Genomic DNA, 27500 nt, shown 5'->3' on the forward strand with positions numbered 1-27500 from the left:
ACACAAACAAACAAACTGACACACGTAAACACAGACAGCGACACACAGACCCAAACACACACAGCGACACACTGACACAAACACACACACAAACAGCAACGCACAGTGAAACACATGGCATGCTTTGGTGGCTCGGCTTCACAACACTTAGCGCAGCCAATCAGCAGGCCAGGATAAACTCAGCACTGAATATATATATATATATATATATATATATATAAATATATATATAGATCATTAGATATATATATCATCTATAAAGTATAGCTGCCCCGTTAAGCACTGTTTGTGTTCGGACAGCCCACGCACGGCCATGGCAGTTAGTCGCTGTTTCCACGTAACGTTGATGAGGAAGCGCAGTGTGAAAAATCCCAGTTTGGCCGTGATGACATAGCTTTTGGTTCACGCACCCCATCTTTTCAATAGGAGGGAGCCTTGTCTTAACAGAGTGTGTGCGCATGTGTTTGTATGTTTGGATGCGCGCACAAATGTGTGTGTGTGTTCCGCACGCACCCAAACACACTGACATGGCCGTGAGTGCACGTGTGTGCGTGTATACATCCCAGAAAGAGGTGTGTACTGGCGTGATCAGCCCCAAGCACCTGCCAAGCCACGCCCCACCAAACTCATCATCCAACCCCGCGCCATGCCAGGATCAGCACTGGGTGGGGCTAAATCCCATGACATCATCTTCATAATCATAACCAGCATGATGCCATACGTATTCTACCTCCAGGTTATAATCCTACGTTGGTGAGAGAAGAGAAAGACCAGAGAAGATGAGAACGTTACAGTGAAGACGAGGAAGAGGGGGGAGATGGAGAGGAAGACCGTTAAACAACATGCGCTGTTGTTAAAAGTTTGGTCACCTGAAGTCCAATGAGTGTGTGTGTGTGTGTGTGTGTGTGTGTGTGTGTGTGTGTGTGTGTGTGTGTGTGTGTGTGTGTGTACCCAAGGACATCTCTATAGATGTCAAAGCGCCGGGCTAATAGACTGGTGTGCGCTAGGGTCCTTAATGTTTCAACAACCGTCTACATGGATACGTATTAAATAGTGTAGCATGAAGAGTGTAGTATTTAAAGTATATTGAAGGTATAGTTTGGTATGCATAATATGTAATAGTGTAGTAGAGTATAGAAGGTATAGTGTAATAAATAGACGATATAAAAGTGTAGTATGGTAGAAAGTATAGTGTGTTGTATATAGAATAGAGAGTACAGAATGGTGTAGTGGACAGCTTAGAGATCGCCATGACTGAAGCATCGTAGATCATAGAGCTATTTATCCTAGAGCAGAACAGGTCAACCACAATAATGAACTGATATTATCATTACTGCTGTCTAGCCCCGCTCTAACGTCTGCTAGCCCACCTCAAAACATCCAGAGCGGGGCTGTGAATCACCGGCCTGCCCCTGTGTTTATCAACCGTCACCCCTACAGGTCTCGTCATCAAGAAACAAACAAGACATTTTGAGGGTTTAAGCTCGGTTCAAAGCGACACGCGACTCTCTCTCTCTTATGACACACTGGCGTTTCAGACATCTACACCGAGCTCAGGTGGTGTCACCTCTCCTGCGGCATCTGGCTCAATGACGCCTACAGGTAGACTGTGGACGTTGGGACTCCAACCCATTACCTTGTGGCTGGGAGTGAAGTCACTAAACCTGCTCTCTACTGTTCTCTCAACTCCTTTAGTTAGTATAGAATGTATGAGAATGTCTCTTTGCATCGGGTATAGTTTAGTAGCCTAATGTATTGTTACAACAATGTAGTATATAATGTATAATGCCCATCTCATCCGTCTGTAATTGATGTTTACATACACGGACGTATATATAGATAAAGATCCATACCTATATCTATAGATCTATATCTACACATGCCGTGTATATAGATATATTTCGTGTACTTGTGTAAAGACAGTGGTCGGCTGTACCGGACATCAGGCCAGGCATTAGGGTCTGGGTACCTGGGATGAATGAGAAGATCAACCAAAACATGTCAAGTTGTTTTTCTGTGTTTGCACAATAACGAAGTCCAGGAAATCTGGCATGAGCTAACTGTCACCATGACGACATACTGGCGGCCACGCCCACATAACGACACCTGTCTTTTCTGTGTTTGTGTGATTGAGAGAGAGAGAGAGAGAGAGAGAGAGAGAGACAGAGAGAGAGAGAGAGAGAGAGAGAGAGAGAGAGGGAAGGGAGACAGAGAGAGAGAGAGAGGGAGAGAGAGAGAGAGAGAGAGAGAGAGAGAGAGAGAGAGAGAGAGAGAGCGAGAGAGAGGTGGAGGGGGAGAGAGAGATGTTGGGCTTTGTTCTTGAAACTGACGGTAAAAGCTGTGATCACTTGATGTAAACACTCAAGGCCCTCCCTCTCTGGGTGAGTAAGGGGAGGAAGTTGTTATCAGAGGTGTTCAGTTGAGTAAGTCAGCCACACCTCCAAGGAAACACATAACCCCCCTCCCATCTGTCTCTCCTTTCCTTTCTGTTTCCCCTCATCTCTCTCTCTCTCTCTCTCTTGCTCTCTCTGTCTGTCTTTCTGTCTGGCACACAGGGTGACTCACAGTTAAAAGGTTCTGGGTTCAATCCCTGACGTCCACAGTCTACTAATACACCCTAGGGCAAGATGTGCTAACCCCTAGCTGCTCCTGAATACCACGTCTCACAAGTCACTCTGGATTCAAGCGTCTTCAAAACAAACACATATCACATTGAATATACCTCCTCTACTGACGCTGAATTATTATTAAATAATAAAAACATAATAATAGCATAATTATAATCATAATAATTGTGTTTTCTATGCCAATGATTTATGTTATTGTTGCTGACATCACTCTAAGGAGATGTTAAGCCAAAGTGCATCTATCGCCATTTCAGAGTCCAAATCATTAATATTTATTAGGGTTAATAATGATTATTATATACTTCCCTCAGGGCCAATAAAGTAGATCTAATAAAATGTACCCCTCCCCCCCAACCCTGCTCCCTCCCTGTCCTCCGATTGGCTGTCCACCCTGTCAGACATCCTGGGACATGAAAGGCTGGGCGGGGTGTAAACACGAGGTCAGAACCATTAGCGCACGCTATCATTACCCTCACCGTGGCTTCCGCTGCTATTAGCTAGCCCGCTTCACCCTGCCCACGGCCTGTCATTACACAACTAGCCTGCTAGCCGCGTGTTAGCCTCATCTGTTATAATCACAACCTGTACCTTCAAGCTAGATGTTCTGTGGCAGATAGCCAGCAAGCTGCACTTAGCTTCCCTACAGCTGAGCATCATGCTCCTTTCCCGGACTATCCACCAGCTGTTAGCTTTGGCATCAGGTCTTTCACATTCTCACATTTATTTATTCAGCAGAGGGTTTCATCTAAAGCCACTGAAGTGAGGCTGAGAACGATCAGACCATCAACGCTGGACCAACTGGGTCCTCACATGCTTGGCCTCAGAAGCAGTGGAGGCCTGAGTGTCATAGGGGTTCTATGTGTGTTGGCTGAAGGGGTAGGTGTCCTCTGGCATTAGGATGACCTGAGCACCATTGCCCCATCTTCACCACCTTCAGACACAGGCAGACATACAGCAGCACGGCGAGAAAACACACACTACACAAAACACAAACATTTAAACATTTACCAGACTTAGGAAAACTTCAACGGTTAAACATCTACCAGCCGGCACAAATATACTGTCACTCCACAAAGACAACATACAACTACAGCCAGGAATACCAGAAAACAAGAAGAGAGGAGAACTAGATGAGGTGTAACAAGTTGTGTCACATTAGTTAAAGGTGAAGGCTTTTTCTCAAATTAAGAAGGAATCGAGAAACAAGATGCATGTTGAGGTCGAGATTAAAAACAAACTTCCTTAATCCCATTTTCTAAAGACCCGGGTTAGAAAATACAGTGCAGCAGTATTGGTTTGTTGTTTAATTTTCAGCCATCTTGTTTAGCTCGACCAATGTCCTTACGTCTAACAAGGCAATTAGAAAGGAAGTCAGGGGTACAGGTGAGAGGTTAAAGGTGAGAGGGAGGAGGCAGCCGTTAGTTTAACTGTGGAGCTTAAAGAGAACAGAAAATATACAAGATATTGACGGCTGGATAATAGATGGAAAGAAAGAAGGAATGGAGGAAGGATGGAGGGATGAGGGAGGGATGGAAAGAGGACTGAAGGAGGGATGAGCGAGGAATGAGGGAGGGAGGGATGGAGGGATGGGGGAGGGATGAGGGAGAGATGGAGGGATGAGGGAGGGATGGAGGGATGAGGGAGGGATGGAGGGATGAGTGAGGGATGGACAGAGCCAGATGAGTCAGTGTACCTCCGCCAGGTCAGAAAAGAGAGCTTGACTTGCGCATCGTCGCAGGATGTCCCAGTAACTCCGCGCCACAAACTCCTCACTGTCTTTTTTTAACACCTGTAGGAGCGGCGAAGCAGGGAGGGGGTCAGTACACCTCCTAGTTACCTCCAATCCGATGTCCCCTCCCTCTTAGTCCACTACCCTCCAAGTCGCCTCCCCTTCGATGTCCCCTTCCTTCCTGGTCACCTCCCCTTCGATGTCACCTTCCTTCCTGGTCACCTCCCCTTCGATGTCACCTCCACTACGATGTCACCTCCATTCCTAGTCTCCTCCCCTATAATCTCACCTCCCGACCAGTCAGGGAACTTGGATGAATTTAGAGGTGGAGTTCACAGTTATCTTCGGTCTGCTCAGCAGTTTTACAGCAGGTATTTGTCTGAGCTTGTCTGCTCTTCCTACAACCTGTCATTTTATTAATGTTCCACACATGAATCTGGTGATACTGTGTTTGACATTCTGTTCAGGGTTGATTATAATCATTATGAAATGGGAAACAGTTTTACAACCTTAAAACTAATCTAAAGTATAGTCATACAAGCTTCTCTGTAAGAGTACCCCTAGTATCAGCTGAATGGCCAGTTGTAAGGAGGTGGAGCAGATCGTGGAAGGCCCTAGCTCAGGATAATGGTTAGCGTCAACAGGAAGTTGGGGGAGGAGTCAGGGTGGAGGGGGAAGGGCTGACAGATGATTGAGGAATAAAAGGTTTGTTTCCTTCAAAATAAAAGACAGCATATTGTCCCAGGGCAACACCAGGAAACCGTCACAGACAAAAGGCTTGCATCTCGAAAGGCCGTTAACTGGCAGCATTTCAAGATGAAATTATTTAATTCTGTGTCCAGCCGCTGTAATTACACCTGTGTCAAACAGGTTCTCCAACGGCTAACGTGACTTTAATAACTTTGAAACATGGAGATGAGTCGGGATACTACGGGCTTCCTGTGCTCGCAGAAGGGGCCAGATATCCTTGGAGATATGGAGCAACGTAAACAGTTGGTTTTAAAGCTCACCTTAATGTAAGACTGGTCGTGGCTGCCAGCCAGGGTCCCAGGAGATACTGATCTGGATTGAACATCCTTTTTAGAGACTTACAGTTCCCACAGGAGTAACTGACTGACCACCCACCTAGTGTCTCTCTCTCTCTCTCTCTCTCTCTCTCTCTCTCTCTATCTCTCTCTCTCTCTCTCTCTCTCTCTCTCTCTGTCTCTCTCCACTCTCTAGGGAGCAGTGGCCATTTTGACATGACCTTGCGTATCTCTGAACAAAGAATCCATCCATCACAGAACTGACACCAACAAAACCCTCTCTACCCACCTCTCTCTCTCTCACTCTCTCTCTCTCACACACACACACACACACACACTCACACACACTTTAAAACAAACACATACAAAAAGTGTGTGTGTGTGTGTGTGTGCATTGGTGTATGTGTGTATTTCTTTGAGTCTGTGTGTCTGTGTTTGTGTGTGTGTGTGTGTGTGTGTGTGTGTGTGTGTGAGTCTGTGTACATGTGTGTATAAAGATGTGTGTCTAAGTGAGAGAGTGGCTTTTAGTCCAAACACAGAGAGTAGACAGACTTCTTTGATCTGAGTCACCATGGCACCAGATATATTATGGTATGTCCATACTGTGAAGACTGCATCCATACAGACAGCTGGTGTCTCTGGTCCCAGTACTGACCCAGTACCATACACATACAGAGAGAGCCCAGAGAGATGACATGCACACACACACACACGCCCTTAAAAGGCCCAAAACGTCTGGTTCTGTTTACAGCGTGTGACGTCGCGCATGTTTCATTCAATCTCTTTTTAAGAGTTAATTTCACCTGACCTTCAATGTCGTTAAGTGGCCCTCTGTTTGCTCTCTCTTTTCATCACTTCATCCTCTCTATTTATCCAGCTATCCTCTATGCTTTCTCTATTCATTTCTCCATCCTCTACACTCTATTAATCCCTCCATCCTCTATGCTCTCTATTCATCCCTCCATCCTCTATGCTCTCTATTCATCCCTCCATCCTCTATGCTCTCTATTCATCCCTCCATCCTCTCTCTATTCATCCCTCCATCCTCTATGCTCTCTATTCATCCCTCCATCCTCTAGGCTCTCTCTACTAATCCCTCCATCCTCTATGCTCTCTATTCATCCCTCCATCCTCTCTCTATTCATCCCTCCATCCTCTATGCTCTCTATTCATCCCTCCATCCTCTAGGCTCTCTCTATTAATCCCTCCATCCTCTCTCTATTCATCTTCCATCCTCTATGGTCTCTCTATTCATCCCTCCATCCGCCAGAGCCTTCAGATGCTGGGTGCTCCTCTCCATCTCAACAACTAACCCATGCAGCCTGAGTGATGTGAGGACGTTCTCAGGCTCACAGCTCAGATCTCAGGCTAACGATAAAGAACTACAGGTTGATATAGAGAAGGTCTGTGAATGTTTACTGGCTCCCATGATTGCTTCCAGGATGGCTTAGTGGTGGTTGTAGTTTGGTATTCAACTAGCTAAATCTAGCTTAAAGCTTAATCAGAGGAGACTAAGGTGAACATTAGCGTTAATATTTTCATTAGCATTTACAATACCGTTGCATTGTTGGATATACGTATTCAATTGGACAATTGAATTAGTCAACACAAACACACACACACACACAGAATGGTTGTCCATAGTGATCGGGTGGGAGAAGGGGAGGGAGGGCTGATACATACGCTGTTGATAGGAGCGACATGATATCCATAGAGCTGCATACTCTGATACATGGAGAGAGAGAGAGACATAGAAACAGCACAGAGAGAAAGAGAGAGAGAGAGAGAGAGAGAGAGAGAGGCAGAGAGGGAGAGATATCATGCAGAGGGAAGAGAGAGAGAGAAAGAGAGAGAGGGAGAGAGAGAGAGAGAGAGAGAGAGAGAGAGAGAGAGAGAGAGATATTATGCAGAGGAGAGAGAGAGAGAGAGAGAGAGAGAGAGAGAGAGAGAGAGAGAGAGAGGAGAGATATTATGCAGAGGAGAGGAGAGAGAGAGCATGCAGAGAGGAGATGGGGAGGAAACAGGGAGACATGTTAGTACATGCAGGAAACATTCTGTTCTAAAGGATGCAATTCCTTCTCTTTATTATGGAACAAAAGTGTGCTCGATTCTAACCTAATTAAATCGAACCTAACCTAACCTAATCTAATCTTATCTAAACTAGCGTGATCTAATCAAATTGAATATAACATTATCAAATTAAATCCAGTGCAATGTAACATAATATAATGTAATCTAATATTAGGTAACATAATGAAATATATATACATAGAATCTGATATATTGCAATATAATATAATATAATATAAATTGACCTGACACAATATAATTTAATACAACATAATCTAATCTAATCTGATATAGTGTGATGGAATCTGATCTAATCTAATATAATAAAATCGAATATAACGTAATCTAATCAAGTCATACATATCAAATCTAATGTTGTCTAGAGCTTCCATTGAAAGGTGCATCCCACCAGAGGAACCTTAGGCGGACCAGAGAGACAGCAGACCAGGGTCTCGTTCACCAGGAAACCCACACAGGCACTGACAGGAAGTGTGTGTGTGTGTGTGTGTGTGTGTGTGTGTGAATGTGTGTGTGTGTGTGTGTGTGTGTGTGTGTGTGTGTGCTGATATGTGTATGTGTGTGTGTCTTGATCGTACCAACTGGGCTGACTTGTCAACATCTCCTTTCCTTCCTCTCTTCTCGTTCTTCTTACGAAAGATCTCCTGGAGCTGAAGACAAGCGGAGGAGAATGATAGAATAATAGAACGACAGAATTGAATGAAAAAACAATAGAATATAGAATAAAAATAGAATAATATGATAGAATAGAACGATTGAAATATACAATTATTGAAAGACAGAATGATCAAAAGCAGGACAGAAGCTCTTAGTATTTCAGGTTTAATAGCGGTGAGAACTTTTCTAGATTTCCAGCAAAAAAAATTCCAGCAAAAGGGTAGCACTGAGCAGAGTCAGTGCTACCCTTCTTAAAAAGAGTGTGAAGAGATTCTTAGCCTAGAGTTAACCCCTCTTAGCCCAGGGTTCAACAAAGAGTTAACATTTCTTAGCCCAGGGTTAAGTAAAGAGCTAACCTTTCTAAGCCCAGGGTTGATTTGAGCCAGCCTAGTGTGAAAGCCCCTGATGGGTGTGTGAATGCAATCCGAGGCGCAGTACCACAGACTCACCACTAGGAACTCTCTCTTGTCCACCATCTGGTTGCCGTCGGCGTCAAACATGTTGAAGGCAATCTTAAAGCCAGCATGAGGCTCTGGAAACACACACACAAAGAATATTTAACTTCTTGTTTTTCCTTACTTTATTATTTAACTGTATTGTCTTTGTGAAGGGACTTACTGGTGAGGATACACAGGAGGAAGAGGTATTCTGTGTATGCGATGATACCTGCAGACGGCAGGGAGAAAGCACTGTATATGATATAGACCGCACGCGCACACACACACACACACACACACACACACACACAGACAGACACAAACACACACACACACACACACACACACACACACACACACACAGACACACACAGACACACATACACACACACAAACACATACATACATACATAACCACAAACACAAAAACATTTACATAAGTACACCCACACAATGACACACACACACTGACACACATACATACACACAAACTTTCCCACGTACATACATATACACACAAACACACACAAGCAAATACACACATGCATGCACACACACAGACAGACACATACACACACACACACACACACACACACACAATCTGTTCACAGTCCAAGTGTGTGCATGTGTTTTGCTTTCTGTCTGGTTCTCTGACTATTATTAGCATCAAATGACCAATACTATTACTTATTCAAATATGATTATTTTAACTACTTCTACTACTACCATGACTAATAATAATAATACTTTGCCTTTACTACAAATTATCTCAGGATTAACAAAGTGTTCTGGATAACTCTTAACAATTATTTTACCATGGCTATTAGTAATTATATTAGGATGACGTAAGGCATGTTGCATTCCTTGTGTATGACTGCATCCTCTGTGAGGTCATGATGTCATCACATGGAGCCAATGACCTCAGAGCATTGATGAAGGTCGTACGGGTTCCTTTCAAACTAGCAACTAAAAGTTGCATTGGACTGTCAATGGAAAACAGACAGACACACGCACACACACACACACACACACACACACACACACACACACAGACACACACACACACACACACACCAGGTGCATTCCTATGTGTGGCGTTCATCTCTCGCAGTCTTCTCTGTCGCCACGACAGTAATCCAAGGATTTCAACTGTCAACACACACCATGACACACAGAGCATTCCCTTACATCACCACGCAAACACACACAAACACGCGCACGCACACACACAAACTCACACACAAACACACAAATATTGGACTCGATATATTCTATTATTTCTTTCTGTGTGCGTGTTTGTGTGCACGTATGTTTATCTGTCTTTGTGTTTCTTTGTGTGTTTGTCTGCTCTAAGCAATATGGCGCCAATGATATTTAAATAATGGTGTGTACAGTTTTTTCACAGATATCCAATCCTCCAATCTCTTATAGTCTTACACGCTCTCTCCCTATCTTTCTACCTCTTTCTTGCTCTCTCTCTCATCCTCATCTCACTCAATCTGTTCTATAACACACAGAACAACAGACAGACAGACACACGCACACGCACTAAAAAGTAGACTTTGGACACAAATCCTTAACATACTCAACACAACCGCACCAAATGAGGTACACAAGCGCTACATAACCCCAGACCCAGACCCAGGAGGGGAGGAGGACTGGACAGGTGTTTGCGTGTTGCCTACCTCGCTCCCTCAGGTTGCGGAACAGCTTGGAGGTTCCCCTCCATACCGGCGGAGTGTCTGACAGAGTCTTCTCCAGCTCCTGGCACACACACACACACACACACACACACACACACACACACACACACACACGCAGACGCAGACGCAGACAGAAACAGACAGACAGACGCACACGCAGACACAGTCAGACACAGACACAGACGCACAGACACAGACACGCGCACGCAGACACAGACACAGACACACACACACGCAGACAAAGACACACACAATCACACAATGAAGTCAGAATTTAGTATTTCGAGTTTTGCGAATTGCGTCTCTACGGCCAACATATATATATATATATATATATATATAAAGGTGTATAGCAGAGAGCTAGCTGCTAAACTAACGTATAAAAATGAAGGCATCTATCAGAAAGCTCGCCGCTATGCTAACCTATTGTTATAAATGGAGGTATATATCAGTGCGCCGTCTATGCTGTGGTCAAACAGGCCAGTAGGGGTCAGCATACTGTCTCAGACCAAGTGAGCTGTGGGTCGATTGTTTAATAGTTACTTTACTTTATACCTACATTTATACTTGCTTTATTCAATCAACGACAACCTTAGCTAGAAGAATGTGTAACTCTGTGTCTCTACAGAGATGACCTAAAGAAAGGAAATACAAGAGGGAACAAAATAGACGTAGACAGCGAGCAAGAGACAGAGGCAGAGACAGACAGAAAGACAGGCAGACAGACAGGCATCAGAGAGAGAGATAGACTGAGGGGAGCAAGAGAGGAAGAGAGGTTGAGAGAAGGCGAGAAAGGAGAGGGAGAGAGACAGAGACAGAGACAGAGAGAGCGAGGGAGAGAGACAGAGACAGAGACAGAGAGAGCGTGAGAGGGAGAAAGAGAAAGAGAGAGAGGGACAGTGCGAGAGAGAGAGAGAGAGAGAGAGGGAGGGAGAGAGAGAGAGAGGGAGAGGGAGGGAGGGAGGGAGGGAGAGAGGGCGAGAGAGAGAGACAGAGGGGGGGGGGGGGGACGTGTTCCTACCTGCTTGGTCAGTGAGCGCCAGGCCCTGCTGTCTGAGAACGACACAACAAAGGCAGCAGGAGGAGGAGGAGAAGAGAAGAAGAGAGGAGAAGAGCGTTTGGGTGGGCTTGTTGAGATACCATCAAACGCACACACACACACACACACACACACACACACACACACACACACACACACACACACACACACACACACACACACACACACACACACACACACACACACACAGGACAGTGTATATATACTGTCATCATTAAGGGCCCATTTGTTCCATCTTAAGGGCCCCTCCCGTGTGTGGCTGTAGGAAGCGGGGGTGAGGGGGGTTCTGCTCATCCAAGCGGACTTCAAAGAAGGCATTAGAGGACAGTGTGTGGCTGTATCACATGTCAGGGAGTACTACTGGGATGTAAACACCAGCACACACAGGTGCACCGCCTGCACACACATACACACACACCCATCCTGTTACACACATGTACGCACACACGCGCACGTGTGTGTATGTGCATGTTTGTGTGTGCGTGCGTGTCTGTGTGTGTGTGTGTGCCTGCGTGTCTTTATGTCTGTGTGTGTGTAACAGGACGCTTGACAGTATTGTCAATGGAAAAACAGAATTGCCGTTTACAGATGAGGTCTTCAGGTTAGCTTTTACTAGTTAGGGACATGGTTAATGTTGGTCAATGGAATGTGATCAAAGGCACGTGTGTGTGTGTGTGTGTGTGTGTGTGTGTGTGTGTGTGTGTGTGTGTGTGTGTGTGTATTAGTGTGCGTGTGAATGTCTGACTAACATTAACCTCAGACTAAACAAATGCTGGGAAGGCATCTGCTTCAGTTCAGAGTAATCTGGGGCTACAGGCGCTGACAGAGAGAGAGAAAGAGAGAGAGAGAGAGAGAGAGAGAGCGAGAGCGAGAGAGAGAATAGACAGAGAGAGAGAGAGAATAGACAGAGAATAGACAGAGAGAGAGAGAGAGAGAGAGAGAGTGAGAATAGACAGAGAGAGAATAGACAGAGAGAGAATAGACAGAGAGAGCTCTCCAAATCGCCTCACAGTGATGCATCAACCTAGAGTGCCCATCAGGGCCCACCACCGCCTATAAGGGTGGCTCTAATTGAAGCAGAATGTAATCACAGCCGTAAACAATACTAAGTCCCTGATTTAGTTCGATTAGACTACACCCTCTGATCTCAACCGACCAGTTATCCTAGTTTGGACTGTGGGTCTCGTCAAACATTGAACTCTTTATTTTTTCTGTGAGTTCAGGTTACTAAGGACCAGGTGGGGGTTTGACAGTGAGTTCAAATATGTGTCATTAAGGAGTACGTAGAGGTTAGATAGTAGAGAGACAGGTAGTTTAGGAATAGGTAGGGGTTAGACAGTACAGGGCCAGGTCATTCAGGAGCAGGTAGGGGTTAGACAGTACAGGGCCAGGTCATTCAGGAGCAGGTAGGGGTTAGACAGTACAGGGCCAGGGCCAGGTCATTCAGGAGCAGGTAGGGGTGAGACAGTACAGGGCCAGGTCATTCAGGGGCAGGTAGGGGTTAGACAGTACAGGGCCAGGTCATTCAGCTGCAGGTAGGGGTTAGACAGTACAGGGCCAGGTCATTCAGGAGCAGGTAGGGGTTAGACAGTACAGGGCCAGGTCATTCAGCAGCAGGTAGGGGTTAGACAGTACAGGGCCAGGTCATTCAGGAGCATGTAGGGGTTAGACAGTACAGGGCCAGGTCATTCAGGAGCAGGTAGGGGTTAGACAGTACAGGGCCAGGTCATTCAGGAGCAGGTAGGGGTTAGACAGTACAGGGCCAGGTCATTCAGGAGCAGGTAGGGGTTAGACAGTACAGGGCCAGGTCATTCAGGAGCAGGTAGGGGTTAGGTGAGATGAAGAGGTTTAAGAGGTTCAGGCCTAGAGGGTCCGGTTCTACGTACTCCTGGGCTCGCTCATGGTGACCGACTCGATGAAGTTGTGCGGCGTCATGTACAGCTGTCCCTCGAACTCCACCGAGCTGAAGAGGCGGAAGCGATGCTCATGGGACGACATGTGGACCTCGCCTTCGTCAAAGTCGTACGGATGAGCCTGCACACACACACACACACACACACACACACACACACACACACACACACACATATCAACACATACATTGGCAGTGTGCAGGTTAGCCCTGTGGCTAACAGGGGCTATGACAGCATCCTTTACTGCAGGCTGTTTCCCACTGCTGCACATGCTTATGTACTTAGAATGCTAGTGGAATTAGCATGAAAGGATAATGGCATGCTAGTACCGAGCATCCCAAGTCCATTAGCCTTCTAGGATAGTAGAATACTAGTATACTTAGCATGCTAGAGGACTAAGAATGCTAGGGTATTTAGCATGTTAGGGTACTACATAGCATGTTATGGATAGGATAGGATAGGATAGGATAGGATAGGATAGTCTTTATTGTTCGCGAGGGGAAATTTGGTTTGTAGTGGTGGGTATTTGGAAAAAGGGCATCTGAAAATTTTATGATTGCGGTGTACGCTGGTTGATAACAGTAAACATGAGCCAGACGAGTAAGCTAACTGACTGCTGGAGCTCATAAATGGAGAAGGACAGTGTAGAGGCTAAAGTGTTAGCTTGTCTTAGTGGTCTCTGTGCTGCATCAGTGCTGATGTAGCCTGGAGACCATCCTGATCACGTGACCTAACATTCTGTTTTGCTAGACGCATCAGCCTGGACCTCTGGCGAGGAACTGGCCTTGACAGAGGAAATCCTACGGCCAATCAGAGAAACAATCTAGTGGGACGCATGGCGGAAAGTACCCTTGTTCTTGTTCAATTGTTGTTCCTGGGTGTATTTCTGCAATAACTGCACTTGAGGCTGTGTTAACTGAACTTATGGTAACGTTGACTTGTTGTTTCCGGAGACCATATTACTGTTCAGATTACCAGTGGCGGCCTGTAGTTTACGTTATAGTCGCTGACTCGCCCGATTACACTGTAATTATTAATTACTATATAGCTGATGCTTTCATCCAAGGGGACCTTGCCAGGCCTCGGCAAAGGGTTAACCAATTTGCAGGGACTGAAACCAACAATTCAAAACAGGTTGCAGACATTGTGAAGGAAAAGGTGCACACAGTCAGTAATCATCACAGGTGACAAATGTTTGACCTATGGGGACACACCTGGCTTGGGAAGGACGCCTAGGTAGGCTGCCGACCAGGGGGATGGAACCCAGAACCTTCGGCCGAAAGCCCAGAGTGGCACTATCCTGGCCCTATAGATCGTGCACTACGTGTTCCTAATAAGTATACCGATTACATCTATCACCTTCTTTAGTCCTAGTTTACTGAAGTATGTTACTATTCCATGTGGCGTGTGTGTGTGTGTGTGTGTGTGTGTGTGTGTGTGTGTGCACCTCATCCTCGATGCAGTTAGACATCCACGATGTCAAGAAACGACAGCTCTTGGAGGGCTATAAATAGAAGCAGTAGCTCTGGCGCAGAGTGGAGAGAACTCTCATCTAATTGATTAGCATCTCTCGCTCCCTTTCCCCATTCTCCCCCTCTCTCCCTTTCTATCCTTTCTCTCTCTTCCCTTCTCTTCTCTCTCCCTTTCTATCCTCTCTCTCCCTTTCCCTTTTCCCCCCCCTCTATCTCTCTCTCTATTTTACGCCCTGTCTATGTCTCTCTTGGTCTCTCTCACCTCTCTCTCTGTCTCTCTCACGCTCATGTCTCTCTTTATCCTCTGTCTCCATTTCTATGTCCATCTCTCTCTCAATCCCTCTCTTGATCCTCTCTCTTCACATCTCTCTTTCCTTCTCTCTCTCCCCTATCTGACTCTCTTGGTCTCTCTCTTTTCTATCTCTCTCTGTCTCTCTCATGCTATGTCTCTCTCTATCCTCTCTATCTCCATTGCTATGTCCATCTCTGTCTCAATCTCTCTCTCTCTCTCGCCTCTCTCTCTCCTCTCTCTCCACCTCTCTCTCTCCAACCCTCTCTCCATCTTTCTCTCCATCTCTCTCTCCATCGCTCTCTCCTGCAGTATAGCGTGGTGCTGCAGCAGTATAATCATCACCCAAGAGGTTTCTAAATGTAATCCAGTTTGGCTCCGGGGCTAACTGCGCTGCTCAGCTAATATGCTAATGAGCGTAGCTCTCCATTCATAAAGCTTTGATGCCCATTTCACTGCGGGGCTTTTATCTTGAAGGAGATGATAGCCGAGCAGCCAGCTAAACGAGCTGCCTCCATAACGCTACAGATTTGTGCTACTGAAATCCACTATAAGGACTCCCAGTATACTCCCAATAGAACAGAGCAGAATGAAGCTCTCTCTCTCTCTCTCTCTCTCTCTCTCTCTCTCTCTCTCTCTCTCTCTCTCTCTCTCTCTCTCTCTCTCTCTCTCTCTCTCTCTCTCTCTCTCTCTCTCTCTCTCTCTCTCTGAGGACTAATTGGAGGAAGCCTCAACACGTAAGATGTCGTTTTGAGAACATATATATTATTCTATACGATTATAAACTGGTCTATAATTCTTCTATTATTTCAAGCCTGTCCTGCTATCAGTGGATAATACTACTTATAGACCGCTCTATAAAGAGAAACTCTTATGTCTGGTTATTACTCTTTACCTCTATTTTGTAGTGTAATTTCAAATTACAAAATTAGCATAATGTGGTCTGTGTTGATAATTGTAACCAACTAACTCAACTTAACACCTAACTTTATACCACAGTACATGTCGATGTTTCAGAAACATGTAAACGTGGAAGGTTTGCCAGTTGGACACAAGAACAAATTCCGGCAATATATTTGTATTTTATATATAGATTAATAGATACAATATATATATATGTAAATATATAAAATATAATAATTGTGCTTTCCGAACGACGCGCGCATGCACCGTGTGTTCAGCACCACCACTAGCGGAGAGCGCCTTTCCTTCTCGCGCCAGAAGTCAATACGACTTGCCAAATAGTGAGCTTCCCCTCGACAGCCGGGTTCATTCGGTGGAGAGCGAGGAAAACAACACGGCTCCTCAAAAACAAACAGAGAAACAACCGCAGTTACTGGACCCTCCGTGTGTCTAATCCAAAGCAGAAAGGAAACGCCGCTCGCCAATCTTCCGGTTGGTCTCTTCCTCAATCAACAGTGTTTCGTTTTTTAACACTTGGGTGAGAGGTCCTCGTATTGCAGGCCCTTAAGGTCAACATCCAAGAAACGGTCAGCTCTGTTGCCGCTGAGCAAACAGGCTTCCCCCCTTCTCTCTGCGTGGCACTATTGTCTTTTAATGGGTTGTAGCAGCGGGGCCGACATCTTACCTTCTCCTTGGCTGCCACGGCGGGAACGGAAGGCAGCAAACGACTCAGTCGGTTGGCGCTGCGTTTGTATTTTGATTTATCGTTGTACAGGTAAAATGCCGCCATTATGGCTCCCCCGGTCGCCAAACACATCCCGGCGGCCCGCCTCCGTGTCCTGCCAGTCGGCCAGCCGACCAGATCGCTGCTCGACGGCGACCGAGGGTGCAGCCTGCTGGCCAGCACGGCCAACGCTCTGCGGAAGGCAGACATTGTTGCTCGCTGCTGGTTGCTATGAGGATGAGAGGGTACAGGCTGGAGACTCGTTCACGCGTTTCATCGCGAGATGTACAAACACTTCTCACTCTCCACCGCGTCACTCTGTATAAACACAAAATCATGAGCAGGGTGTTTGAGTGTTATTTATTTATTTTTAGACATAAAAAACATGCAGGGCCTTTACGTTATGAAGTCGAGCAGGCAGTGCCTGCCTGGCTAGAACCACCTGCTGGCGTATGCAAACTATATCAAAACAAATTCAAAATGAGGTTATATTTCAGTCTACGAGCACGCTGATTTAAAACACTCCCGCGGCATGCAAATTGTAATTAGACATGCTGGTGCACACATTGAGTACATAAAGTACATCTCCTCCCCCGTCACGGGTTGTGGTCTACAGTCAACGTTCACCTTTTGATAGGATCGTTGTTGTATCAGGTTAATAGTGCACATGTTGGATCAAAGACGCCCATCGAGAGTAGATATGAAACGATACATGAACGAAGATGAAAGATTAACTTCCATTTAAGTCTCTTGAGTGGGAAGGGAACTCGCTGGGGCTTTTCTGGGGACTTTGATGCCTGTGCGGTGGAGGAACGGCGAGCGGCCTTTCCCTGGTCGTGTCAGCGCGAGATCCCCAGGTTGAAGATGAAACGGGGACGATCCATCCCCAGCGATGGAAATCAACACATTAAAGGGATGATTAACATAGAAGCAACCATTAGCCTAATCTGTTCAATAACTGACGTCTTTCATCCGAAACGCATAAACGTTAATCACTCATCTGTTGTTTTTTAACATAGCTTCTGTTGTTTTTTAACATAAGCATCGAAAAATATCAACAACACCTGTGTGCCTTATGTCGAGCGCGCGCGTTAAGTTTATTCGTATTCTGAGTCGCGACCTTGTTTTCATGCAAAGTCACGCCCTGTGACCCTTAGGTCATCTAATCAATTACTCCCTAATAACCTTATCCCGCCCTTCCATTAGTTTATCATCTTTCTCCAAATTTAGAGATGGGGGAGTTGGAGAGAGAGAGGGAGGGAGAAAGAGAGGGAGGGGGAGAGAGAGAAAGAAAGAGAGAGAGGGAGGGAGAAGATAGAGAGATCTATAAACCTGCGGGCGGAGGTGAGAGGTTTTTAGAGAGCCCCAGGGTGGAGGTGGGTCCAAGGGGCACTGAACGAAGCCCGCGGTATGTTATGTCATCTGTACCGCTGGGACCCCGGCGGGAACCATTCATCAAGTGACGCGAGCTCTCACACGGTGACCGCTGAGCTCCGGCGCTGAAGTTGAGGTCTTCATTGTGCTTGAGATCGAAAGCCGATATATCAGGATTGGAGGCCTCGAGGCTTCTCATATCGATTTCAAAGCGTTTTTCAGAAGTGTTATGTGTTATGTGTGCAATTTATGAATAATAATGAACCACATCATGAATTTGTTTGGGAGGATTGAGAAGTAGAGATAGAGAGAAATTAAGGGGTGGACGGGAGGTATATTTGGTATATGGACGGCTTAAACAATAGGCCTTCATCTATTCCACATTAGAAGAATTATAGTCGACCACAAACACACACGCGCGCACGCACTCACTCACACCGCACCTTCAACTCATTTATCAAGGCAAATCCCGAGGGAGAGTGCAGCTGTGTGCGCGTGCGTGTGTCTGTTCTTGAAACGAGAGCGCGTGCGCTGCGTATATGCCATTCACCTTTAAATCGATGGTGAGAAAACGCGAGCCCTCCTGGGGATAAACACGCGCGTGAGTCCGTACTAACCACGGGGCGCGTGCTGCGGCTTGACCCAATAAACAGGCAAAGCGTGGTCGTTCATTTGAATGGATAATATTTCATTCTTGAGGCGCAGCTCTGCTCCAAGCAGGTATGGGGACGTAGTGAGAGAGATGTTGGAGCATAAGCCCATTGGGTTTCGTTCGAGCGTGTATGCGTGTAGGTGACACACATGCACACACACACACACACACACACACACTCTTCATGCGATTAATTTAACAGCGACGTCACTAGGCCAAACACTGGCCCCGTGTGTGTATGTTTGTGGTTGTGTGTGTAGTACGACTTCAATTAGAATAAGTGTGTGTGGAAGTGTACACTAACGACGCGGAAATTTAGCGCGAGCCATTGGGGGGCTTCTGCACCACGTGTCGAGGAGTGCTCGGGTATTTCGAGGGCCACAGAAACAGCCCCCTTGCTCGGCTTGTTATTGGTCGAGGCCCTTACTACAAGATCCCCCGCCTTTGATGTCTTTGTCTCTTTGATTCGTTTTTTAAGACCACAATTAAGGATATATGGGCTCACAGTGTGTTCAAAGCACCGCGCGAGATCAGTGGAGGGAGGATTGACAGTCAACTGATGTCGTTTGCACAGGTGTGTGTGTGTGTGTGTGTGTGTGTGTGTGAGAGTGTGTGTGTGTTCCCAAGTGCGGCTGGGTTACATAAAACAGAACCAATAAATCAACATCTGGGTGTGAAAATTACGCAAACGGGGGCTTTCCTGCAGGGCGCTCCCGCGCTACACCTGAGTCATTTATGGAGCGAGGGGGGCGCGCGGCTGTAAAGCAAATCACTTTCTGCCGCTCACTCCAGCTCGGGCTCGCGCGCAGGAGCACGGGAAGTTCACACATACGCGCACGTATACGATCGTGAGCAGCATTCATCTGGGATCCCTCGCTGGCAATATAGCCGCGAGACCAACATGCACACGCACGCACGAACACACAAAAACAAGCAGATACACACACACACACACAAGCACCGGCTAACCGGGAGAGCAGGGGTGACGACCGGTGCTCGTGACACGCAACATCAAAGGTGCGAGACGGCAGCGTCACGAGGACAGATCTATATCGGAGGAGAGAAAGATGAGGAGGAGATGATGAGGGGAGAGGAGGAGGAGAGAAGATGAGGAGAGGACAGCATTAGCATAAAAAGGCACGCGGGACGCATTTCCATACGAAGTGGCAGATATATGTGGCGCGGGACTCCCCCGACTCACTGCGCTACAGGCAACACACTCAGCTACACGCTCCTACTACACACTCCTACTACACACTGACTCACTGAGGCCGCGTGCAGCACAGGATACCCGCAGAGAAAACACACACCACACACACACATACACACACACACATACACACACACACACACACACACACACACACACAGAGGAGTGAAGAGGTGGAGAGATAGAGCGAAAGAGAGAGAGGGGGGGGAGACACAGAGAGAGAGAGAGATATAAGGAGGTGAGGAGAGGAGAAGAGGGATAACATAACCCTGGATTTCACTTCCATGAGATCCTGAACAAGACTGCGCAAAACGCACACGCAGCGCACGGGGGGGGAAGCATCACCTTCTCCGCGGTTAACTTTTCTCCGTCTCGCCGTGGAAGCGTCGCGCGCCGCTTTGTGGAGGATCTCACGCACAGCGGTGTCTGGGAACTGTACGCCGGTGATCGGTAATCGGTGATGGGGGCATCGGCCGCAGAACTCGGGGGGTTCTCCAGCGTTTTCCTTAACAGCTTCGGTTCCCCCGGTGCCGTATCGGCGTCTACCGGCTCCCATTTCATCTTTCCCGCGGCAGGGGCTGTGGACTATAATACTGCCGGTACCGGACGACTGGGCACGCTGGGGCAGCAGCAGAGCGAGCAGCAGCGCGAGCAGCTGTTGTCGGCGGAGCGGCTGTCCCGGAGCCTCGCGGATCTCAGCCACCTGAAGGGCATCCTCCGGCGGCGGCAGCTCTACTGCAGAACCGGCTTCCACCTCGAGATCCACCCCGACGGCTCCGTGCAGGGCACGAGGAAGGACCACAGCAGGTTCGGTAAGTCAATCTCCGAGCTTTTCGATGTAGCACAGATTGAGATTCTGTGGTTTGGGGGTTGCTGTTTAACGGAGAGGAGGAATGATCCGAACGGATAATTTAATTGTTATTAATTATTTTATTGTAACACCGGGGAAAGACGTGCATAGTGTTTTCCAAGCACCAGTTCAGCAGAACCGATCTGCTCCAGCTGGTTCACACAGTTCTCACTTTCCTATATTCACTGTCAACCTGTACTTCTTTGACGCTGCTGTATATTGGAGCTACATAATATATTCATTTTATGTTTACAATTTCCTTATTACCTTATTTGTTAATAGTTTGAGCGTGTAGTGTGCGTGTGGGAGGCTGTGTGTATAATGTGTAACTCTGCTGTGTTTGTGTGTGTATTTGTGTGTCTGTGTATATAGTGTGTGTGTGTTTGTTTGTTTATACCGTATAGTGTGTGTGTGTCTGTATCCTGTGCGTGTATAGTGTGTAACTCCTGTGTGTTTGTGTGTGTAGTGTGTAACTCTGCTCTGTGTGTATAGTGTGCAGTGTGTAACTCATGTTTGCAAACAGTGTGCAGTGTGTAACTTGTGTGTGTATAGTTTGCCTTGTGTAACTTGTTTGTAATGTGTGTGTATGTGTGTATAGTATGTGTGTAAAGTGTGTGTGTGTGTGTGCGGTGTGTGTGTGTGTAGTGCCTAACCTTGCTGTGTGTGTGTATAGTGTGCAGTGTGCAACCTGTGTGTGTGTGTGTGCGTGTGTACTGTGTATGTGTGTGTGTGTGTGTGTGTGTGTGTGTGTGTTTGTGTGTGTGTGTGTGTACTGTGTAACCTGTGTGCGTATAGTGTGTAACTCATACCGTGGGTACGTGTGTATAGTGTGTAGTGTGTAACCCAGGTGTGTCTTTGCGTGTGCAGGTATCCTGGAGTTCCTCAGTGTGGCCGTGGGTCTGGTCAGCATCAGAGGGGTCGACAGCGGGCTGTACCTCGCTATGACCAGCAGGGGGCACCTGTACGGATCTGTAAGTACACACACACTGCACACACTTACACACACAAACACACACACACACACACACACACACACACGCTCAAACACACATATACACACGCATACAAACACACACAGACACACACAAACACGTATACACATGCACACCCGCATGGACACACACACAGACACACACACATGCAAAGATATCTACTAACGCACCTCCTCCACCTCCTCCTCCACCCGCAGAAGAAGCTGTCTGCGGAGAGCGTGTTCAGGGAGCAGTTTGAGGAGAACTGGTACAACACCTACTCCTCCAACATCTATCGCCACGGCGACCGAGGAGCGTACTACTTCGTGGCGCTGAACAAGGACGGCTCGCCGCGGGACGGGACACGCTCCCGACGCCACCAGAGGTTCACCCACTTCCTGCCCCGGCCCGTGGACCCGGACCGGGTGCCGGAGCTGTACCCGGGCCTGCTGGGTCAGAGCTGAGCCCGGAGCAGCCATCCCCGTCCCCCGTCCCCCACGCCGGGACCAGGACCGGACTGGGGAACTGAAGGCCCAGCACCTAGCATCTGGGTTCCTTTGGGTCTTGGGGGGCGACTCCGAGCATGAAGCCAAGCGCACCGCACCGCGTGCGCCGGGGTCAGAAGGCACGGGACAGTAGAGCCGACACAGGTCTGCACGGCTCTTCTGGGGCCATCTTCAGCCAGGTAGCTGAGGCTCTGGCCAGAGGCTGGAAGCCTCTCTGGTTAGCCTCTCTGTGGGGTACGTGGTTCTCTAAGACGAAGGCCCTGAGGCTCAGAGGAGACAGAGCTCAGGGGGTTGGAGGACCAGCACGGTATAAGGATGTCTGCCACCATGGACTCCCCACCTCACCGCTTGGTTCCATTGCAGAAACCCCCGGGTTGGACCTGACTGGACTGGGTATGGCCACCCGTGGGCACCAGCAGCCGAGCCCTCTGCAGACGTTGGCCTGGGGAATCTGTTCTACTAGGTGCATGAGGAATAAGAGCCTTGTCGAGGTGGACTACTGAGCATTCTGTGTTCTGGGACTAAACCCTGCAGGGGAGGAACCTGCTGGGACCAGGACACGCGCATGGGGCCGCCACTGCGACGCACACAGCTGTCGTCACGCCTCGCTCTTATTTATGCATTTTGCCTCCACCCCCCGGATATATATTTATTTGATATATTTATTTATTTTGAGAATATATTTTTACAGATATAATGTAAGCTATAATAAAAGTCAACAGAAGCCACGAACTACTGTATTCGTCCTTACTCTTTCTTAGTTTTCTTGTGACTAGTGCATGACTGAGGTCAGAAAACTTGAATATTAGGTTGCTGGAAAGCTATTATCCTTGTTAGGAAGATAGCAGCTAGCTAACCTCCTGATTAGCTAGATAGAAGCTAGCTATCCTCCTGATAAGTTATCCTTGTTAGCTGTCTCAAATTAAACAATCAACAAGTATAAGAAGATACATTTATGCTAATAATTGATTGATTAAAACACACTGTAGGTTGACCATTATGAGATGAGAGCGACTCTGTGAGAGGAAGAGTTTTAAAGAGAGGTTTGAAGGAGAAATAAATATATGTTAGAGAGAGAGTATTGTATATTTATTGAATAGAGAATTGTTAATACTTTTTTAAAACTGTTTTGGCACTGTAAATGTCTATTTTCATGCCAATAACGCACCATTGAATTTAAATTTAGTGAGGGAGTAAAATAATAGATTGAGAGACAGAGACTAAGAGATTAAGAGGGCGTAGAAAGAGAGCAATAGAGGAAGAGAAAGATTGAGAGAGCGAATGAAAGTGAGAGGGAAAGAAAGACAGAGAGAAAGAGGAAACAGAACAGAGACATGGGGAGGGAGAGAGAGTGAAATGAGTGCAAGACAGAGAGAGAGAGAGACCAGTGACTGGCGGTTTTAGCATGCTTTCATCCTCTCCTTTATCTTCCCTCCATCTCTCTCTCCATCCACTCTCTTACTCATCCCTTGCTACCTGGGCACCAACCAGCCAGGTGTCAGTTTGGCAGCAGAGAGGTAGAGAGACACAGCGGGGGGGGGGGGGGTATGGTAAAGGGAGGGAGGGAGTGAGGTAGATATAGAGATAGTGGTAAAGGGAGAGAGACAGAGAATGCGAGATCCTGCATGTAGAGTTCTGTAAGAACATTCTGAGGGAAAACCCTGGCATGCAGAGCTGAATCCGGCCAACTTCCACTATTAACTAACATCCAGAAACAAGCCATTAAATTCATCCAGCTCCCTCCATTATAAAGCCCTGTCAGGAGAAGAGGCCCTAGGCCAGCCAGCTAGTAATATAGCTAACAGCTATAACATGGAGCTAACAGTTAGCTCTGGAGCTTACAGCACTAAAAGGAAGCTAACAGCTTGTCCTTGAGCTTACAGCAATAACATGGAGCTTACAACAATAACATGAAGCCAACAGCTAATCCTGAAGCATACAGCTCTAACATGGAGCTAACAGCTAGCCTTGGAGCTTACAGCACTCACATGGCGCTTACAGCACTAACATGCATCTAACAGCTAGCCCTTGAGCTTGCAGCCCTCACGTGGAGCTAACAGCTAACCCTGGACCTTGCAAGACTAACATGAAGCTAACAGCTTGCCCTGGATCTTACAGCCCTAACATGGAGCCAACAGCTAATCCTGAAGCATACAGCTCTAACATGGAGCTAACAGCAAGCCCTGGAGCTTACAGCACTAATATGGAGCTAACAGCTAGCCCTAAATCTTAGCCTACAGCCCTAACATGGAGCTAACAATTAGCCGTGGAGCGTACAGCACAAACATGAAGCTAACAGCTGCTCTGTTCCATCTACCCTATTTTATTTTAGTCTTGGAGCTAGCAGTGCTCACATGGAGATAATATCTAATATCCTTGTGTGTTTATCATTTGTTAAATGATAAACACACAAGGATATTAGATATTATCTCCAGCAATGCTGGACAAACATTAGACCTGAGCAATGTGAGTGACCAACCACACACCCAGAGACAACACCATGGCCATCCGCACATTCAAGGTCCAGCCTCAAAATGAATATCATAATAATGTCTTGGCAGCAATATTTCCACATATGGGGGAAAGAGAGAGAGATTGTGATAATGTTTGGTGGTTCAATGTCTTCAACCTGCCAGCTCTGTCTTTGAATACTGTGTGTGTGTGTGTGTGTGTGTGTGTGTGTGTGTGTGTGTGTGTGTGTGTGTGTGTGTGTGTGCGTGCGTGCATGTGTGTGCGTGTGTTCATGTGTGTTCATGTGTGTGTGTGTCTGTATGTGTGTCCGTGTGTGTGTGTGTGTGTGTGTGTGTGTGTGTGTGTGTGTGTGTCTGTGTGTGTGAAGCTGGGCCAGGGGTTCTCCTGTCTCTAGGCTTGTCTGACAGGTGTGTGTGAAAGTCAGACATGTCTGCGTTTGGGTGTACCGATTAAAATCTATTGTATTACATTATGATGTATCAATGTATTTTATATCATATACATTTTTTTTAGGAGTTCAGAGTTTTGAATTTTGAATAATATTTTATCGTTTTTTTTATAATATAGATATTTTATCTATATTATGTTATATTTGTTGCGTTATATTTCAATCTAATCAAGATCTAACAATATCCTTCCTTACCTTTGAAATGTGACCTTTGTCATTTCCTGTGGAATAACCAATCAGAATCCAGAGGATGTGTGTGTCTGTGTGTGTCTGTGTGTGTGTTGGACAGGTGTAGAAGTCAGTGATCTTGGTAAACATCTTCACAGAGCACATTTCCCACAGGTGTTCAACACACACACACACACACACACACACACACACACACACACACACACACACACACACACACACACACACACACACAAACACACACCAGATACATGTCCCGGGACATGTGCTCACACGCTCTGTCTCCCTCTGATCTCTTGGATGAGAGTCAGCTGAGTTCAGAGACCAACACACTCACCCTGTCAGCCAGTCACCCTAGCACTAAATATTCACCCTGTCAGCTAGTCACCCTAGATATTGACCCTGTCACCCAGTCACCCTACCACTAAATATTTACTATGCATTAACTCTGTCACTTTATATTCACCCTGTGACTCTATCTTAACTGTGATTATATATTCACTGTCACTATATATTCACCCTGTCACTATAAATTCACCCTGACATTATAACTTCACCCTTTCACTCTAAGTTAACTCTGTCCCTACATATTAACTCTGTCACTACATTTTAACTCTGGAACAGTATATTAACCATGCCACTAATTATTAAAGGGTGAGTAAACCAAAACATCACTACTTTAGGCTGAAAGAAGTTCTGTTTGGATCTCAAGAAGTGCTGGCGAACATTTCTGTGTTATTTTGGACTAAATGTATAAAGTTGTTAAATGGCAGTCTGCTCCTTCCGGCTACAAACTGCAAACCGCAAAAACAAGGGGTTCACTTATCTTTTAACTCTGTCACTTTATATTCACCCTGTCATCATATATCAACCCTGTCAGTATGTATTCATCCTGATACCATCACGTGACCCTGTCCGTCCGTCTGTCTGTCTGTCTGTCTCTCCCTCTCTGTTTGATTCATGTGTGGGAGATTATATGATGATATTGTTATACAAACGCACGTGTACACACACACACACACACACACACACACACACACACACCAGCATGCTAGGTACTCCAGCATGCTAAGTACCCAAGCATAGCCATAGGTACCCTAGCATGCCAAGTAGCCTAACAAGCAAAGGGATTACAGTAGATATGTATACATTATGTTGCAAGGTTTAATTCATTTTTTTGAATAGGTTTAAATCGAGAGAAGATAATGAGTTTTTCTCTCTCTCTATAGAGAGAGAGAGGGATAGATATGCCCAATACAAATCTCTAAAAACTAATTTTGGATCTGCCAATCACTAGATCCCACCCCCCTCTCTCCTAATCTCTATCCATCTTGTGGCGTCCGTAATGACTTTAACCAAATGAGACTTTCACAATTCATCACCCCCACACACAAATCAATCTGTGTGTGTGGGTGTGTGTGCGCGTATATGTGCCTGTGCGTCCGTGTGCGTGTATTCATTTGTGGGTTAGCGCGCGAGTGTGTGTGTGTGAGCATGTGTGTGCATGTATTTGTGTATTTGTGTGTGTGTGTGTGTGTGTGTTTGTGTGTGTGTGTATGTGAGCGTGTGTGTGCGTGTATTTGTGTGTGTGTGTGTGTGTGTGGGTGTGTGTGTGTGTGTGTGAGTGTGATGAATGAGGCCAGAAGGCTCCACCACTTCTGTGTTCTGTTGAAACGTCTGCATTTATCGATCGAATGATCAGCCTGTTCCTGCGTTCAATTCTAACAGGATTAACAAGATCCATTCTCTCTCCCTCCCTCTCCTGCTCTCCATCCCTCTCTCTCCTTCTCTCCCATGCCCTGTCCCTCCCTCTTTCTGTCTCCCTCTCTGTCATCCTGTCATTTAGTCTAACGTTAATATTTGTATTTGTGTACTAGTAAGTAGTTATAAGCTTAACTAAAGAGGCCGGTTAGTGTACTGACACTGGTGTTTCCAGCTGAATGTTCTCAGTTCAATCCCCAGTGTCCCCAGTGTCCCCAGTGTCCCTAGTCCACCTATCATCTTGATCAAGCCCCACCTGCTCCTTGTCACCTGTACCTTGATGACCTGTGACCTCCAACGTGAATCACTTTGGATCAAAGTTATAGTAAGGTCTAATTATTAATAATCATTTGTTCTAGGATTGCAGTATATATGTTGATCTACTGAGTATTTTTTATTAGTGAGGTCTATCTGTTGTACTATTAAGTACAGTGTATTTG

The 27500-nt window shown here is 46.5% G+C and overlaps 2 protein-coding genes across 3 annotated transcripts in view; one reads left to right on the forward strand and one right to left on the reverse strand.

Moving 5' to 3' along the window:
• The window catches only part of micu3a (mitochondrial calcium uptake family, member 3a), a gene marked incomplete at both ends in the record, with an annotated part of 17976 nt that extends 4652 nt beyond the window's left edge, over nucleotides 1–13324 (reverse strand). Inside the window, 8 exons of one of the 2 annotated variants that reach the window (XM_079730802.1) lie at nucleotides 4321–4416; nucleotides 7065–7106; nucleotides 8048–8119; nucleotides 8576–8658; nucleotides 8745–8792; nucleotides 10249–10327; nucleotides 11288–11319; nucleotides 13213–13324. In XM_079730802.1, the coding sequence (XP_079586928.1) occupies nucleotides 4321–4416; nucleotides 7065–7106; nucleotides 8048–8119; nucleotides 8576–8658; nucleotides 8745–8792; nucleotides 10249–10327; nucleotides 11288–11319; nucleotides 13213–13324 (564 nt within the window). Of the gene's footprint in view, nucleotides 1–4320; nucleotides 4417–7064; nucleotides 7107–8047; nucleotides 8120–8575; nucleotides 8659–8744; nucleotides 8793–10248; nucleotides 10328–11287; nucleotides 11320–13208 lie in introns of both variants that reach the window. The other variant, XM_079730801.1, reaches the window with a different exon arrangement.
• Nucleotides 13325–20323: 6999 nt separating this feature from the next.
• On the forward strand, nucleotides 20324–22148 carry LOC307071460 (fibroblast growth factor 20-like; the record flags this gene model as incomplete). Its single annotated transcript, XM_079730446.1, has 3 exons — nucleotides 20324–20675; nucleotides 21581–21684; nucleotides 21903–22148. The coding sequence occupies 3 exons, from the start codon at nucleotides 20324–20326 to the stop codon at nucleotides 22146–22148; spliced, it is 702 nt and encodes a 233-aa protein (XP_079586572.1).
• Between the last annotated feature and the right edge of the window lie 5352 nt (nucleotides 22149–27500).

The sequence above is a fragment of the Pollachius pollachius genome, assembly GCF_949987615.1.
Source record: "Pollachius pollachius genome assembly, chromosome: 2".
Lineage (NCBI taxonomy): Eukaryota > Metazoa > Chordata > Actinopteri > Gadiformes > Gadidae > Pollachius > Pollachius pollachius.